General features: G+C 36.0%; 1 protein-coding gene across 14 annotated transcripts in view; it reads left to right on the top strand.

Moving 5' to 3' along the window:
* LOC127632101 (RNA-binding protein Musashi homolog 2) overlaps window positions 1–14,426 on the top strand; it is a 372,571-nt gene extending 358,145 nt beyond the window's left edge. For 6 of the 14 annotated variants that reach the window (XM_052110601.1, XM_052110593.1, XM_052110599.1 and 3 more), the window contains 2 exons: window positions 1,560–1,714; window positions 9,755–14,426. In XM_052110601.1, the coding sequence (XP_051966561.1) occupies window positions 1,560–1,714; window positions 9,755–9,799 (200 nt within the window). In that variant the 3' untranslated portion in view covers window positions 9,800–14,426. Of the gene's footprint in view, window positions 1–1,559; window positions 1,715–6,786; window positions 6,864–9,754 lie in introns of all 14 variants that reach the window. The other 8 variants (XM_052110600.1, XM_052110592.1, XM_052110598.1 and 5 more) reach the window with 4 other exon arrangements.
* Window positions 14,427–19,053: the final 4,627 nt, after the last annotated feature.

The raw sequence follows: 19,053 nt of genomic DNA, 5'->3' as shown, positions 1-19,053 counted from the left end.
ATTGCAATCTCTATAAAATAATTTTAAAAAATCCAGTATTCACAAATGACTGGAAAATTAATAGAAATTCATTGTTTAAGAGAGGAAACTCCATGATTCAGTCTTTAACGGGTTTTGCCCAAGACAATTTCTTGGTTCCAGGCAGCTGCTAGGCTTGATAGCCCCCTGATGCTAACAGCCAAATAAGCATTGTTATATAAAAATAAAAGAATACATTTAAAAAAAAAAAAAATATATATATATATAGGAGAGGAAGAGAGAGAGACAATTTTTTCAATGACAGGTGTTGATTAGGTAGGGGGTGTTGTGTCAGAATGCCCCGTGCAATTTTCAGAGAGGGACTGGATAACTGGCAGTCAAATTTGAAGGAGGATGGGCGTACAGCACTTGATATGAGATTGGGGAAAGGGAGCATACAGAAGTGGAGACAGGGTGAGGTTATGATATTGAAAGGAAGCTATTCATTCTGACTCAAACTCTTTAATATCGCAGAGGCCTTCAATGAAAAATGTTCCATCTACATACTACAGCAGTCCAGCTGTCTTTGCTTGCCTAACACCTACTTGAGCTCCTTTTGTTACCATGCATGTTTGATGCATCCGAAAAGTATACAGTGACCCCAAAAAGTATTTGAATGCTTAAGCCATACATAAAAATGCATGCATGTTTTAATTATTTAACAAAACATCAAACGAAGATTTATTTTCGAGAAAGATAGCACAAGCACACCTTTTAAGCAAAATATTTCACACACACACACACACACACACACACACACACAAAAATACGTTTGTTAGGTTTTTAATTATAAAATAAATGAAGACAGAACTATTAAAGCACTTTCTGGCTGTCGAATGTAAAATTAGTGGGTTTGTCTGCTGAGACTCCTGTGTAAACTGAAAGAGCATTTGATTAAAATAAAATTTGTTTGCATATGTTTGGTTTGATATTTTCTATGTAATGCGATTACATTTTTAAGTGGGACATAAGTGTCCAGATTTGTCAGAATACATTTTGTCTCCACTGTAAGTATACATTCATCTGCATGAATGACAAAAAACATACAAGACGAGATTACAGTGCAAAACTTGGCAGCAATAATACATAGCTTGCAGTAGTGCTAACTAGCTTGCTTTGTGTATTGTTCATTCGTGTGTGTGTGTGTGTGTGTGTGTGTGTGTGTGTGTGTGTGTGTGTGTGTGTGTGTCTGTCTGTCTGTCTGTCTGTCTGTCTGTCTGTCTGTCTGTCTGTCTGTGTCTGTGTCTATTCCCAGACCTGAATTTAGAACTTATTTTGATAATTTTATATCTGAAACGTTTTGGATGAACCATAAAGCATACATCGGGGCACTATTCTTAAAATATGCTAGGCAGTATAGACACACACACCTTCCTTTAAAAATCTGACGTTTTGTCCCCGTAACACTGTTGGTCTGTAGTGCTTTGTAAATGTACTGTGCATGCTTGTGCTAAGCTCACCTTGTTAGCCCTACTACACATTAGTGGTCATGACTAGCAACCCTGCTTACATCACTGTTGGCACGGTCGCTTCTCCGGCAGGCACCAACCCGCCCCGGCCTGGAGCCTTTCCTGGAGCCAGCAGCCCCGGGCCAGTGGCTGACCTGTATGGCCCCACCAGCCAGGACTCCGGTGTGGGCAACTACATTAGCGCTGCTAGTCCCCAGCCCGGCTCCGGCTTCGGACACAGCATTGCTGTAAGTACCCACCTGTTGCATTGAATGTCCTGCCCATGTTAGCGCTTTTAGTCTATAGTTGTTGCTTTTGTAGTTTTACACAGTGTACAAACCAGATGGTATGCAATAAAGTGACAAGCGTTAAAAGTTATCTGTGTTAAGCGAATTTGTTGATTGCTTGGTTTCTATTTTGTGGTATTGTTTTGAGTGGCCCTGCTCACAGTGAAATCTCATGGGTCAAATTTTGCTTCAATTTTAGCTGTTTATGCACAGTCACATTTACCTTAGCTCGGCAAAGACGCTATAAGCGGATTCTAAGTGGCCTTAAAACCTGCAATAATACATGCTAAGCAGCCTCTTTTTTTATGCTGCACTTTATAAACTGAGAAAGTGACATTATAAAGATGCTCACCACTAAAATGATTTCCTCATCCATATTGAAAATTCAGTGTAGTTATGTACAAAGCGCTGCCTAAACAAAGGTTTCTGCCAAACCAAGCAATTACCTATTGGTCAACAATGCGAATTTGTGTCAAAGTTCACCAAACTTAAGCTTATCCCTCAGGGATTCCCATCGAGATGACTATTTCGCCTGTGAAATTTGGAAATGTGACAGCACCTTTAAACATCTTATTTGCTGTAATTAGCCGCGTCGTATCTCGCAGCATTTTTGCATTCAGTGTGGAAAGATACATTTTTTGCCGCTGTCATTGCATCACATCTGGTTAGGACGCTGTGCCAATTATTTTTCTTTACAACAGATATGATTATGGGGAAAAAAACAGACTTGCTTACTTCAGATCAGAGATTCATACAAATGACATTGTTTACGTTTAAAAGCTGAATTGTGTAATTTCTATGCCATCAATCAGAATTGCGAAAATAAACATTGTTAACATTTTCCTGAATACTCTCCCTGTGTACCACTGATTGAACAAACAAATAGTCCTGCCCCAAACGCAATGTTTATCACACCACAGTGTGTTTACAGTTTTTTCAGAAAATCAACCAAGTTAGATTAATTTTTTTTATTTTTAATCAAATTAATAATGCAATATGCTGGTTAATTGATTGAATAGCAATTAATCGAATACCAATATTTACTGAGAAAGGCCCCTAGTAAAGGTATTTTCAGCACCTCTATTCAAAAGTGCTGTGTTTTTAGGACATGTGTTAAGTTAAACATAGTCTGAAACTTTGAAAAACCCATCTGGAGATACCTGCATTCTATTATGCACGGTCCAGCTGTCATTGAGCGCAAGAGCATGCCATCTACCAGCCTTCCTAGCTGGTTTGAAAAGGCATGTTGCCTGTACAGCTGTAGTGCTGACTGCCCCCTACTGCATTAAGGTGAAACATAAAGCTTGAATTGTTCCTATGGTAGGAACATTCCTCATTACATAATTTACGAACATGTTGGGGGCTTGATTTATTGAGTTATTTTTATGCCCTATTTTTCATATAATTAATCACACTAAATTAACACATTATATCGACAGCCCTATATTTGAGTATTTTATTGAAAAAGTTACACACTTCAGCTTTAAATGTGTTTAAGCTAGCTAATAAAAGCTTTGAATATGATGGAGTTCAAAAGGAATAAACATTTCTAAAATAACTAATAGGGCTAAAAAATTTAATATGTGATCTCAGTAGAACTTAACTGGTGAAAATATGAGAGGAAAAAAATACTTTAATAAATATCTCAGATATAATAGGTTGCAATGGGTCCAAAGGTGTGATAGATGTGCATGTTTTACCGATACTAATTATCGGGAACAAGGCTATAAAAAATGTCTCTCATTTGAAGCCAGAAAAATGTGAAATCATAGTCTCATTAGTGCGAAGCAGGTGCCTTGGCACAAAGCTGAAGTTAGATAGCATTAGGTTATAGCATTCCTAACATTTCTGCATTCCCTACCAGCATTCCACTCTCTCTGTCAGCTTCAGGATAACAAACTGTGAACTTGTACCGGCTGTCAGCAGCAGTGTGATGTGTCAGTGTGCTTTTTGTTCATGTGCCATCTCAGAGGACAGAAATCTCACAATTAGTTCTTCTCTCATTTTCAAACCAGTATTTTTTCTCTCGCACTATGGCTTATTTATCTTTTGCGTAGATGATGGGCATACCAGAGGCAACCTTTAAAAGGTTCCCCACACAAAGTGCATATGTAAATCAATAAGGATATGATAAACTCTTGTGTCATAAGAATGTGTTGTCTTGGCCTTTGAAGCCATAGGCATTCATTATTCCTTTCATGCATTCGTTTTTTACCTTTAATGGAGTGGAGAGATAGAACGAGATTTGGGAGGAAGATGAGAGCAAACAGAGGCCTGCTCACAAGGGGGTTGATGAGGGAGGCTGTGGTAAATCACAGGCTGCTGAGAGAATTACTGGCTCCGGCCACTTTTTGAACTGCCGTCCAGAAGCTGGGGGAAAAAATGAATAAGAGCTACTTCTGATTCATTCTCCTTTGAATGCCCCTCGAATCTCTTGTTTGTGAGGAAAACCAAATTAGTTTTTTTTCCCTTTTGTGCCCTTAAGTACAGTTTGCAAAACAGACAGGGCACTCATTAAATCTAAACTGGATTTTCAGAATAATAATGTCACCTTGCACTTGACTTTCTGATAGAGTTGTTCTAACCTAAATAGAGTAAAATTTACAGTGATGTGAAAAGTATACGTTTTCTTTCATTTTTCAAATCTAATTATTTTATATCTTCAAATGAGATGTAACATATATATTCTATTAAAGCAAAAAAGTTATCCAACACCTGTATCACCCCAGTTAAAATTGAACTGTCCCTTTAAACTTAATAGCTGGATGTGTCACATTTAGCAGCAACAACTGCAACCAAATGCTTCCGATAATGCTGTGGTGGAATTTTGGCCCACTCTTCTTCGCAGAACTGTTTTAGTTCAGCCAAATTGGAGGGTTTTCGAGCATGAACTACCCATTTAAGTCCTGCCACAACATCTCAATTGGGTTCAAGTCAGGACTTTTACTAGGCCACTCCAAAACTTTAATTTAGCTTCTTTTGAGCCATTCAGAGGTGGACTTACTTCTATGCTTTGGATCATTGTCTTGCTGCATAATCATGATGCGCTTGAGCTTCAACTCATTGACGACCGGATGTTCTCCTTTAGGATTTTCTGGTAGAGAGCAGAATTAATTTCCCTCATTTATTGCAAGTCCCCCTGGCCTTGAAGCAGCAAAGCATCCCCACACCACTACCACCCGTAGGTTTTTTTTTTGGTGTGGAATTCTGTGTTTGATTTACATCAGATGTAATGGGACACCTGTCTTCTAAACAGTTCCACTTTCGACTCATCAGTCCACAGAACATTCTCCCAAAAGGTTTGAGGATTATCAAGGTGTGTTTTGGCAAAATTCAGACAAGCCTTAATGTTCTTCTGGGTTAGCAGTGGTTTCTGCCTCGACACTCTTCCATGGATGCCAGTGTCTTTCTGATAGTGGAGTCATGAACAGTGATCTTTATTGATGCGAGGGAGGCCTGCAGATCCTTGGATGTTGTCCTTGGAATAAGTCATTGCTGTGCTCTTGGAGGAATATGGAAGTTCAGCCACTTCTGGGAAGGTTCACTACTGTGCCAATTTTTCTCCATTTGGAGACAATGTTCACAATGGTTCTTTGGAGTCCCAGAGCATTTGAAATAGCTTTGTAACCCTTCCCAGACAGATGTCTTTCAATCACCTTTTTCCTCATTATTTCTGGACTTTCTTTCGACCATGGCATAGTATGCTACTAAAAAAGTTCTATTTAGGTGTTGATTTGATTGAACAAGTCTGGCAGTAATCCGGCCTGGGTGTGTCTAGTCTTACTGAACACTATTATAAATGCAGTTTCATAGACTTGTGGATTTAGTAACTAATGTGGGCAAATATCTTTTTTTATAAAGGCCCAGTCGGTATTGTATAACTTTTTTGCTTCAATAAATAATATTATCATTTAAAAACTTGAGTGTCAGATTGCCTCTTTTCTTATGTTAGATTTTGTTTCCATTTTCGATATACACAAAAACACAAGAAATCAAGATGGGGGCAAATACTTTTTCACAGCATTTTAGGTTGGCCTCAAAAAAGTCTTGCTTGTGACTGGCAATGTTCTAGAGGCAGAAATACTTTTTGGTTTTGCCTGACACAAAACAGCTGCTTTTTTATAACGTCCTTGAAAACTTAAAATACATTTCTTTGGGTAAATTTGTTTCTACAGTGTTCAAGTCCTCCAGTGGTTAGAACACAACCTGACGCTGGTGAAGTTCACAGTTATTAGTTGCTCAGAGTGAGGCTTATCTGCGATTTCTGACAGAGCATTGTTCTCTCGCTGTGTTTTCTTGAGGATTTTACTGCATGGATTTTGATTTCAGATAATGTCATTAATGATGGTACTGTTGGCATGAATGTAAATTAATATGCAATTCCCTGAACTTTGATTGAAAGAAAAAAATTATTACATACAGTTGCCCCAAAAGTATTTGGACACACACCTAAAATGTGTGAATGTCTTTGAATTATATAACTGCAAATTTATATAATTGTATGAATATAATTGTTTTTTGAATTTCACAAATTAATTTATTTAAAATGATATCAAATATATAAATTAAAATATAATAACTTAAATACTTGGAAATAGTAAGTAAAGTTAGTTTTCTGAGAAAAGGTCTAGCAGCATTTATTTCCATTGTATTTGTTTTGGTATTTTGTATCTAACGCAATGACAGACATTTTTAAGTGTGACTTAAATGTGCGAATACTTTTTTGGGGCCACTGTAAATATTATGTATTCTTTCTTACACCCGCATACCTACAATCGAAACACTCAATCATTAAAATGATTATTCTTAAATGTACATGTAAATGTATTTTTTCTTAATATATATATATATATATAATATGCTGTTCACTTAGATCAGTTAATGTGGACTGCTATTTGTTTTATTCTATTTTAAAAAACATGCATTCATGCTAGCAACACATGCAATGATTTAAATAATCTTACCAGGGGTTGACATATTAGCCTTTTCACTCAAAATGCATACTGACACCCATACTAACTCTACACTTTTAGGGTCCTTTGATTGCGACAGCTTTTACAAATGGATACCATTGAAACCTAACAGGTGGTTGGTTGCCATCTCATTTGAGGTAGATATCCTGTGCCATTTATGACAATTCATAATCATGTATCTATTTACTATACAATCCTCCTCTTTCATCTGCCTATTCATTTTGATTCCCTCTCATTTTTATCACTGTTTAGGTTTAATTTGTGTAGTGTTTTTATTTTTGTCATCAACACCAAAAGGCTTTTACAGGTGTTTCAACAAATATCCCAGACAAAGGAATTCAAACTTTATATGCAAGAAAGTGGTTTCCAAAGTGAGTCTCATCTCTTCTTTAAGGTTTATTATTTATCATTTATTTTACATTTAAAGCCCTTTAAAAGCCTTTAAAGTTTTTCCGTTTCGCATCATAACTTTGGCATCTACGCGTTTCCTCATCACTTTGTCACTAGTTCCTCCTTCGTCCTACGCCTGTCAGTCAGTCAGTCGACTGCTCCTTTCATGCATGTCTGCAAGTGGGTCTACTCCAAACTGTGCAGTTGCTTTCTTTTACTGCCAGAGTTCTATTGCAACAGCCTCTGTGCGTATTGACTGCATCCTCTATGAAGTGCTGGATTTGGATATTATGCACAGGTGTTGCATCTTTGATTGGTGTGCACCTGGAACAGAGCTCTTGAAGTCGAAAATGATTCTCTTTGCTGAGAATCTGTTGACTTAGGTACCGTTTGATGCAATTTATCAGGTTTTGGGGATAAAGCATGCTTTTTCTTATTCACAGCACTTGTAAAGCTAGGTGTTAAGGACTTAAAGGTGATTTGTTGTTCTTTATATGCTGAGATCTCAGATATGGGTAAATCAGAGATGGCTTGCTTATTTATATGCAGTTTGTGTGGTGTGTGTGTGTGTGTGTGTGTGTGTGTGTGTGTGTGTGTGTGTGTGTGTGAGCGTGTATTTATCATTTTGTGGGGACCAAATGTCCCCATAAGGATAGTAAAACCCGACATTTTTGACCTTGTGGGGACATTTTGTCGGTCCCCATGAGGAAAACAGCTTATAAATCATACTAAATTATGTTTTTTGAAAATGTAAAAATGCAGAAAGTTTTCTGTGAGGGTTAGGTTTAGGGGTAGGGTTAGGTTTAGGGGATAGAATATAAAGTTTGTACAGTATAAAAACCATTATGTCTATGGAAAGTCCCCATAAAACCTGGAAACACAACATTTCATGATCTAGTCAATTCCCAATGGATAAATTTAGTTATGTCCTACATTGTTTTTACATTGTTGATCATCCAGTTTCAAAATGGAAATATATTACATTACTTAAGTAAAATAATTTTCAAATGGGGATTGAGATATCAGGGTTACTATGGTCATGAAAATCCTGGAAATTTCAGGGAATTTTGCAATTGTGATTTCCAAACCTGGTAAAGCAATTAATGCAAATTAATTTCAGTAGTGAATATATATTTTTCTAGCTATGCTCGACAGTAAAATGTTTCATTAGCTGACAAAATTGCTCTTTATGAGTGCAATCACTCTAAAATTATTTTTAGAAAGCCTTAATCATGAACGATTATGAAAATCATAAAACAAGTCATGGAAATGCATTTGGTCAAAAAGAGTAAAAAACTTTTTTTTAGCATGATGTATCAAGTGTGATTTCCCCAGTCTCATTGGCTCTGTGGCCCTTACCTGTGACCTGTAGTCTGGATAAGTGGCATGTGCAATGTAGTTTGTTGCCCATAATCTTCCTAAAGAGCTTGTCATTTTGTCCTTGAGGCAAAACAGATGATTGATATAATGAGTAGGTAAAATCGCTCCATCTGTACAACTGCAGCACACTAAGCGACTGATTAAACTCATGGATTCTCCACACGTTTGATTGAAGTACACATGATCAGCAGTCTGAGAAAGCAACAGCATCCAGTAGATTTTATGGAAGCAGGTTCTTAACCTTTCATTTCCTGGTTGGATGGACATTCAGAGAGTTTTTGCATTCTTTAAACACTAACATATGTCATATCGATGTCTGAATCCCATGCAGATAAGATGTTTGAGTGCATAAAATGTTCCCATGTGTTCTGTATCTGAGCTTGTGCCTAAACAATTTCCTGCATCAAAAACTTGTAATGAAAAGATTCTGAAAGTGGACTGATATAATAGAAAACAGGATAACATCTCTACTGCAATTTAAATGCTGTTAGCCTCCAGAATTCATCTGGTTTGATTTGATACACAGCTTAATTTTATTGGTTTACGTTTGAACTAGTTTAAGTGTGTATGTATGTACAATACTGTAGCTTCAGTTGATCAAATACATTGCATGTCCAAAGACGATGTATCTTTCGGAAAATGAAAAAAATCATGTGTACATTTCAACTCAAGCAAAAGGTTTGAATTCCATTTGAATTGTACAATATTTGAACTACCAGTTACAAGTTTGGACTATTCTTTGGACTAGGATTCTGTATTATTTCCCAAATTTTTAAATAATGGTAGTTATGAAAACTATGAAATGACATAAATGGAAGTATGGGAATTATGTAGTGACCAAAATTTTTTTCAAGCAAATCAAAACATCTTATAATTTACATTGTAAAATCTCATATTTTAGCTTCTTCAATGTGGCCATCTTTTGCCTAGATTACAGTTCTTTAAACTCTGGGGATTTATAGTTGATCCACAAATAAATAATTACATTTGATAAAGAAATTCATACAGTTTGTAGACACAATTTATCTACAAAACTATTTTTAACCATTTAAGCATAACTCCTTAGAACAAAAGTTTTTAAGAGCATGTAACACAAATTCAATTTTGCCAAAACTTTTGGATGGGGGTGTACATTACAGAGTTTAAGGAGACAAATACACAGATGTACATCTAAGACATTATGGCACCAACAAAGCTCAGATGCAGCACATTTTTACACACCCACCCTGTTTTACGGAAGCTTCTCTGTTTGTTTCAGCAGAGTTTATCAGGAGGCCCGGGGAAGACTGGCCGGAGTTTCTAATTGGTTCTGTGTACAGGTAAAGGCCATTCTACTTCAAGCACTACAGCGCAGAACGGGAATCTAAAGCTGAGGTGGCGCCACACAAAGATCAAACGAATCATCAGAATCATCTCATAATGAAAAAACAACAACAACTAAACAATCTGCTGTACAATACTGACAACCTGGCTTATGAATATTTTAACTTAGTGTAGCCCCTCAACTTGAAGTAGGATTTTAATATCATTTGTTCCTTTATTGATTCTTTCTCACGTTAGAAGAGTTTCTTTGTGATCTTTTTATTGTGCACACGTTGAATTAACCATCGACTTTAATTTGAGTTTTAACAATGTTCTTCATTGTTATTGAATTTTCTCTGATGACTGTGATGAGAGCGAATATGTAAACATATACTAATGTCTTTTTGTTTCTTTTGGGATTTTTTGAAGTAGTAATATTAATGCAAAAGCATTCTCATTTCACAGCCCTTGTCTATCACATTTCAGGTTTTATTTCACTCAAGGGAGAAAATGTATTGAAATGATTGAGGTGGCATTTAATTCAAGCCTAAAATTGCAAAGAGTGGATGACTTAAAAAAAAAACAAACAAAAAAAAAACTTAGTAGCTCTGTTATATGTTTATTGTGATGTCTTGTTAACCATGATTACCTATTTTGGGCAATAAGAGGACTACAATATTTTCACAGTCCTTTTTTATAAATGTCATTTTGTTGTTGATAAAAAAGAAAAAAAGCTTTCTTTTTAATACTTTGTGAAATGAGATTTAAAAAGAAAAGGATTCTGAAACTGTAAATATTATTCTGTTCACTGCATCAAACTGTTTCTGAGAGAGAACCATATTTTTGTGATGGTGTCATAGAGGTCGTGTTGTGCGCAGGCTGAGATATGTCTATCGAGGCTGAATGCAGTAACTGAGGTCCATCTGTAGCACAAAAGCCGTGATTTACCCCAGTACGGATGAAAAACCACAATCAAACACTGTTAGGTCGCTTTGTAAATACTTTTTGCTTTACAGCCGTGCAGGTGTCATACCAGCCATACCAGCATATTTAGTTAGTATGTTAAGATGTGCACAGCTTACAAAGAGAATATACTTTACAAGGTATACAGAAATCAGCATTGTAATAAAATCACGACAAAATCCAAAGCACACTTTCATTTTTCGTCGGTTTCGACAAGGCTGATTTTAAAACAGTGAGAATTACTTTAAAGAAGATTAGAAATTAATTTATTTTAGGCTAAGACAAATATTAGAAGAAGAAAAAAAGATATTAAAGTTTTGAAATTCATTGCACTGTGAGAGAGAATTTATCATTTCTATTTTCTAACATTGTATGTTAACATACAGTCTCTACCATGGGAAGGACCGGTGTGGAAACCATTTGGTTTTGTTCCACACTGGACATATAAACATTTATGAGTCTTGAGTCTTGCATTGATTTGAAGACTGTACTTTTGAATAATCTCCTTCCAGGGATTTTATTATATAGATAGGTTGACAATATCAGAGATGACAATTATATTGGTAGCAATAGTTCATTTCCTCAGAAACACTGAAACTGATTGAAACCAGTGGCTGCTACACACATTTGTTGTACATGTGGGGGACTGGATTTGATGAGACACAAATGGCATTTAGAAATATGAATGATATTTACAAATATGAATAGAATGATGTATGCTGTTGTTCAGTCTTGCTGAAAATGTTTTATTTTTGTTTATTTAATTCTCCTTAGTTGTTCATTTCACTTAACTAACAGGTGAGACAGAATGCTGGATTCTTTCTCGAGGAGGAGACGTGATAAAGTAATAAGTATTTAAAAAGCAAGGAGAACTTTGTGCTAACTGTTTGAGCTGTTTTAAAAAGGCAAACATACAAAAAAAAAAAAAAAAAAAAAAAAAGAAAGAAAACTGTCCCGAACATGTTTTGCATTTAAATAGGGATGGATTTTTATCAATATTTTTGTGGATGTTGATTATACTAAATATAACAATGACAATAATACAGATATTATGTACTGTATTTATCAATTGTTTATCTCTTCATTCCCTGTCACCTCATTCAGTAATCCTATGTTGATCATTGTATTTTAGTAGTGTAAAAAAGAAGAAAAAAAATGGCATATGAATTTACCTTGTAAAAGAGTGCTGTCTTGATGCCAGTGTAGTGGTCTTTACACTTCTTGGTTTGTATTTTTCACATCTCCCCCCTTTAGTCTTTTTTCCCTTTCTCTCTATATCTCTGTCTCACTCTCTCTTTAGTGAATAGCTGTAGGTGTTATGTACTTAATGTTAAGATGTAGAAGTATCCGTTAGCAATTGTAGGACCAGTAAGGATAGAACTTTCTCTTTATAATCATTTACAGACAAAAGATTAAAAAAAAAAAAAAAAAAGGAAAAAAAAAAAATGCAGAGCGTTGTTTTCATAGTAATATTTCTTTGTTTTTCTTTTTTCTCCTTTTTGTTCCACTGTTTTGCTGGTCTCACATGGTTTCAACCAACCAAAGCTCTCACTGATGAAATCTATAGGAGAAAAGAAATTGCTGTATGACAGAATTGTAATCAAGGCATTAATTGGATCCCCACCCTTGAATGTTTTAAAAGGGGTGTGCCATACTACCTTAAATGCTAATGCTAGATATGCAAACTCGTTTCATTTTCATTCTTTTTTAAGAGGGATGCAAGCTATAATTTGGAAGAGATGATGATTTTATTACATGAATGACAAATTCATATTTTTTTAGCAAGGTCTAACAACGTAATCTCGACATAGCCTAATAATTATTGATATGGATAAAACTGTAATAGGTTTTGAAACTTGTACTATTAAAAAAAATAAAATAAAAAATCCCATTCAGTGGCCCATGGTGCTACTATTTTAAATACTCATTTTTGTGTGTCTGCCTAGTTTAATACATCATTTAGTTTTCAGTCACCTGGGACATAAATACAGGATGCTTGTTTTTGTACTCTTTAATTGCATTGCCAGTTTTGATTTTAATTCAGCTGAAGTAGAATTGATTCCAGACAGTAGGGTGTCTGCTATGATGTCACACTAACTTGATTGACTTTAATGTAAATCCAATGTCATTCCCACTCTAAACACACTGAATCTGTATTCCTGAATCACATACGTTCTCAGGGGTATCAAATGTGAGCCTATGTACCACCTTCAGAAGTGTGATTTTATTATACACTGAGTGGGTTATTATCAGATCTGTGGTACAGCACAACTATTAATGAAAGATATGACCGTATGTCTAATGAAGTTTATGAAATGTATGTGATCTATAAAAGTAGTTAGACGGTTAGTTGTACTTTAGTTGAAAGTCTCTTTCTTGAGTAATGAGAGTCTCTGCATCCATTAAGCTAGTTAAACACTAGAACTGTTGCTCTCCCTATAGAGTCAGATGATCCACAAATAAACACCTTAAGGCGAATGTTTAAGAGCAGATGAAGCACACATTTCCTTCGGTTCTGGATGAAGTAAGAAGTAAGCTTGACAGGCTCTTGATTAAAATGAAGGCTGGCAACCCTCTTAAACAGTTTTTACCATTTGCATAGGTTAGCTTAACTTTTTTTCTCATAATTTGATCTCATAGCTTGGACTTTAAGGTAGCATGGCTCTGTTGCCACCATTTGTTTTTATTTTTATTTTTTTCATGGACAGCAGTTTACAGCAGATGAATGTTAAACATCTTGCTAGACTAGTTAAATCATTGGTTAATTGTTGGTTTTAAAAAAAAAAAAAACGAAAAAGAAAAAAGAAAACGACCTGGAAGGTGTCGGGTGATTTCGGGAGTGTACCGTATCCATTTAAACTTGAATTTTGCGGCAAGTGCTAGGCAATGGCCAAAACGATCATTCCACTATTAAAGCAACAAAACTTTCCACACACACACAATGTAATGTCTAATGTTCAGTATACATATACAAGACAATATGTATAGTGTATATATATATATATATATATGTATCTCTTTGTTAAAATGTTAAACTGCCTCATGAATCATTGTATGTAAACTGAATAGGGGCGTAAATCTCTGTACATTAGACTAAACTCTTTGTTGAATCATTTGGAGTCACTTCGCTGTTTGTTGTGTAAGAGAACACTTTTAATTGGAGGCATTTTAGTAGTTTAACAGCGGAATCTTGTTTTGAACTGAATGTGTTGTGTAAAGCTTACAAGGAGGTATAGCGCAATGGGGACGGTACAGGTCTTTAGTTTGACACTTCCTTTGGCAACTTGGTCTCTCATGTTCTCCTGAGGCTTTTCGGCCTCGCTGATTGCCTTGCCCATTCCTAACACTTGCCCATTTTTTAACGTTAACGGACTTTTTACTGCGAGAACTGACTGAAAGGACTGACGTCTGAAAGCATCTTTCAGGTCTTCTTGTATGGCTTGCTCAAGCCCTGTTGTAAAATAAACTAAAGGGGATGGGGGTCTCTCACATCTCAGATGTGGAAAGTATAATTTTATATTTGTATTTTCAAATAATAATTATAATAATAATAAAAAATGTTTGTGAAAGGTTTCCATCCTCTACTGTGGTCCAGAAATCAATGTTGTTTGTCTGGAAAAGATATATATATTAAAAAAAAATAAAAAATAAAATAAAACCGTTTTAAACCATTTCACTCATGGTTTTTATTTTCAACTTTTTTCAAGCAATTGATGTGTGATTCAAAAGACATGACTATACCTGCAAAAGATTGTATGCCAGAACATGCACAACGATTAAAATGCACAAAGTTGAAAACAGAGCCCAAAAGCTCTTGTGTAAGTTTCTTTTCATTCTCATATTTGTCTAATTTTATTCTGCCATGTTTAAGGCTACACGAATATCATATGATTCTTTAGAACTACTTCATTGGAACAGACCTATGAGCCTAAAACACTAAACAAGTGTTGACATCAACATAGCCTCATGGCAACTTGCATTATTGAGATAATGACTTGGTTCATACTTTTATTTCCAGACAAATCCAATCAACAAACAGTTTTTAAATCGATACAAAACTTTAAGCTGGCCTCATATCTAAGGCTGCACTGGTAATCTGGCATACCGGGCATGTTCCCGGTGGGCCGACGCACTTTGGGGCTGATCAGGGGAGGACTGGCCATCGGGAGAACCGGGAGGTCCGGTGGGTAGGCCGCCGAATGGGCAATGGGCGTGATAAGCTATAATGAGCCTGCACATTATGCAGAATGGACCACAAAACGGCACCGCAATATGCAGAAAAGGACGATGAAACGATGACCAGCCATAGGGAGAACTGGGACTTTTCCCGGTGGGCCGGCTGCAAAACGGGATGAATGATAAAAGTGAATGGTGACTGAGCCTTTCAATCCCTAACATTCTGTCTCATTTTGTGATTCATGGAAGAAAGAAAGTTATACAGGTTTAATTCAACATGAGGGTGAGTAAATGTTGACTGAATTAAAAAAAACTAAATTATGTTTAAAGGTAGCTATCCCTTTAACTTTGTTTTTGTTGTCGCTTCAACACTATTAAATTAGTTGCATCTTGATTTGGACTGTTTTTGTCTTGTGCTTATTAATTTTAAATATATTTTAATGAGCAGGGTTTAAAAAAAGAACAAAAAGGAATGTTGGAGAAAAAAAACGCATTCAGAAACAGCACTGATTCATAATTTGTTTCCAAGCTTTACTGTACACAGAATCCAATCAGACGGTCTTATTGTTGCACGGTGCGTTTGTGTCTTCTCGAAGCCTAATCAAGAGGTGTTTCAACTGGGAAGAAAAATGCAATGTGTGCAGGCTGGCAGAAATTAATGTCATTTTTAATTTGAGTCACTGTCCCATTCTCAAATGTGAAATTGCCTTGCTGAATGTAAGGTGTGACAGCTATTATAAATGTGTGGAAATCCATCTTCCACCCTGCCTCCTCTCCCTCTCTCTGACTCCGGGATGAGCAAGCTCTCTTCATACAGTCACTATCACTGGAGCTGTCCACCCACACACTTCACTGGAGCCCTTGGATAGTGTCATGACTCATTGTGTTCACTTTTTGCCAGGAGAGAAATACTGCAAGAAATCTCAGCATTCCTCTTATCTGGAGACCACTTAGACAGGAGGGCTGCTGCACTGCATTCTAACGTGTACAATCTGAGGGGAAAAACCCCCGCCATTCTGTCAAACAGGTCCTCTTAAAGCATGTGTACCTCATAGTAAGAAAGGGAGTCTCTTTGTGGCGGATATGTACTTGTGAGCAGGTGTTTGCCTCTTTTTGTTGTGCAGCAAAGGAAAGTGGTCATTATATGTGTGTAAAGTGCAACTCGCAGAGATTGCATTTGTGAATTAAAGGGGTATTCATTCAAATATGAGTATTCCTTTCATCATTTACTCATGTCATTTCCATGTGACTTTCTTTTTTCCTTGGAACATAAAAGGAGGTGGTGTAGGCAGAATAACAGCCTCAGTCACCGTTTTCTTTCATTGCAATGAAAATAATAGATGCAATGAAACTGAATGGCCAGTCAAACGTAACCTAATGCCCAACTTCGTGTGTGTGTGTGTGTGTGTGTGTGTGTGTGTGTGTGTGTGTGTGTGTGTGTGTGTGTGTGTGTGTGTGTGTGAGAGAATATTCATTCTGTCAGAAAGCCTCAATATCGCCTAACCCTATACTTAGTCAACCTGAGGTCAAAATTAACCCTATTTACATTCAAAGTGTATGTTCTTGGTCTTATTTTGAAAAGTTTATTGGTGCACTTTAATCCACATTTTCAGTAATTAAAATAAAAATTAAAAATGTAATGACTTTATCTTCCTTGTCTGCTGATGTTACTTGTGTGTGTGTGTGTGTGTGTGTGTGTGTGTGTGTGTGTGTGTGTGTGTGTGTGTGTGTGTGTGTGTGTGTGTGTGTGTGTGTGTGTGTTTCAATAAATAAAGAAAGTCATATTGGTTTGGGAGAGCGTGAGTTTGAGTAAACGCTGTCCTGTATCTGAAGAACATATACTGAAGTTGGTCCCCACCCCCAAAAAAATGATTTATACATTGTGATGTCACAATAGCGTTAATTGTACATGAGACCTTTGTGTTGTGAAGCCTAGCAACAAAGCACTGGTGTAGGTATCAGCTGACTTAAGTAAACCAATTAAATCATTTGAGAAATGACTGCAGGTGTCGAGAGCTATCTCCAGAGAACTCATTTGGAGAGTTCTGTGTTCTCTGATGTATATTTAAGACAAAGCTGCCCTACCTATAAGGTCTGCCGGTGTGTTTGTACAGGCAGAAAAATATCACAGGCTTCCCACTGCTTGCTCCTAAATCTTCAACGAAGAACTGTATGAGTTACTAAATCAGGTTTACACAAGGCTTTTATATACACAATATATTACGCAAGAAAGCTGTGAAATTTCAAAGGCTTTCATGAGCTTTTTTATCACCACTACTTTTATGTTCTTGATGAATACTTGCTCACCAATGTAAATTACACGGAAGCAAAGTGACTTAAAGAACTTATTACACAGCTCTTTAGAATAATTGATTGTGATTGATCTATCGCAGCATTCTGTTATCAAATATTTCAAATACATTAACACATTTACAAATCATTTTAAAGACATTTATAAATGCATTATAAGTCATTGATATGCAGATTTTACAACATATTTTCCAAAAGTGAGCATGTTATGTTGTAAATGCTTAATAAATGCAGTTATTCAAATTTAAAATGCCCAAATTCGTGATTTATGTCACAACGCAGCAAAAATAGATGATTATGTCATTTTACTGCAGTCTGCTTTGTGTTTGCATTACTGTAATGTCTAGACTCACTTGTGTTGTCACTTTCCTTGTCACAATGATGCCATGTTAGTGGTGTCTCAACTTTCTTAGTTACCTAAAGTCCTCTGCAAAAACACAGCTCTTTATGCAAATTCATATAATAAAGCCTGATGATTAATAAATGTTATATGTGTGCTCACTTTAAATGTAAAGAATGTATTGCTGCTTCATTGGAAGAAACATTTTGTGGGGTTCCTGTAGCTAAACTGACAGAGCATGGCGCTAGCAACATCAAGATTGTGGGTTTGATATCCAGAGAGAACACAAACTGATAAGGAAAAATGTTTTACCTTGAATGCACTGCAATTAGCTTTGGATAAAACAGTCTGCCAAATGCCAAATGAAAATGTTCATATGTTATTATTTTTGAAAAGTGAAAAACTAACGTGAGGTAAAATGGCTCACTATTTGGTAGGTATTATATGGAAGTCATTTTTATGTATGTTGTTATAACCACATATTAATGATTTATAATGCTTGTGAAAATCACTTATTAGTAATTAATGAAACCCCTTTATAAACTCATAACAAAGGTACTGTTAATGTATAGTGTTACTAAATAAAGTCATACACATCTGGGATGGCATGAGGGTGAGTAAATGATAAGAGAATTTCATTTTTGGGTGATCTATCCCTTTAAATAGAACATGTGCAAAGGATAAGCATAATTATAAAAAAAAAAAAATTATCTACTTTACTGGTAATTTATTACACAAATTAACACGCTCTCTACATCAGTGGTCGGTATTATTAAAAAACTAACAATTGTATTAAAAAATATAATAAAAAACGAATTCACTATTTAATTTATTTTAAAGCTACTCTCTTTGAGTTGTTCTCTCATTTTGTTGTTATTGTTGTTTGATTAATAGTCCTATTATGACATACTAGACAGTGGTCTATTCAGTTACATGTACAGTACACTTTGTACAAATACGCTTTTTGTCCCACGTATGTCTACGTTCACTTTAGACATAACCGACTGCGTTTACATAAATGCCTCACTGAAACGGGCATTGGCAGAATTATGAAGAGTATGGTATCTTTGAGGCACGTACCCACATTAGCGCTCTCAGAACACACGTCCATGTAAAGCGCAGCACACAAACATAAGCTGCCTGCCAGTCAATGTACAGCATGCAACTACAGACTCCAGGTAATAAAAAGTGAATCTTATTTATTTTATCTAGATCAACCAACCAGTGGTTGTCTTCCTATAAACATCAAGATTGTTTTATCACCCAGCCCTGTTGATAACACTGCATTCATCTCTCACAGCAATCCAATAATCTCAGTGATAGATTGCTAAATTACAGGCTAAACTATAGACACTTATTACATGGCTCTCTGGAATACTTGATTCTGATTGGTCAATGGGACCATCCAGTGGTCAGATATTGCTCTGTAACTACCGTACATCCCAGGATTTAGACGTGTCAGACTG

Source organism: Xyrauchen texanus, chromosome 38, assembly GCF_025860055.1.
Source record: "Xyrauchen texanus isolate HMW12.3.18 chromosome 38, RBS_HiC_50CHRs, whole genome shotgun sequence".
NCBI classification, from domain to species: domain Eukaryota; kingdom Metazoa; phylum Chordata; class Actinopteri; order Cypriniformes; family Catostomidae; genus Xyrauchen; species Xyrauchen texanus.
This window is presented reverse-complemented; position numbering and strand designations above follow the sequence as displayed.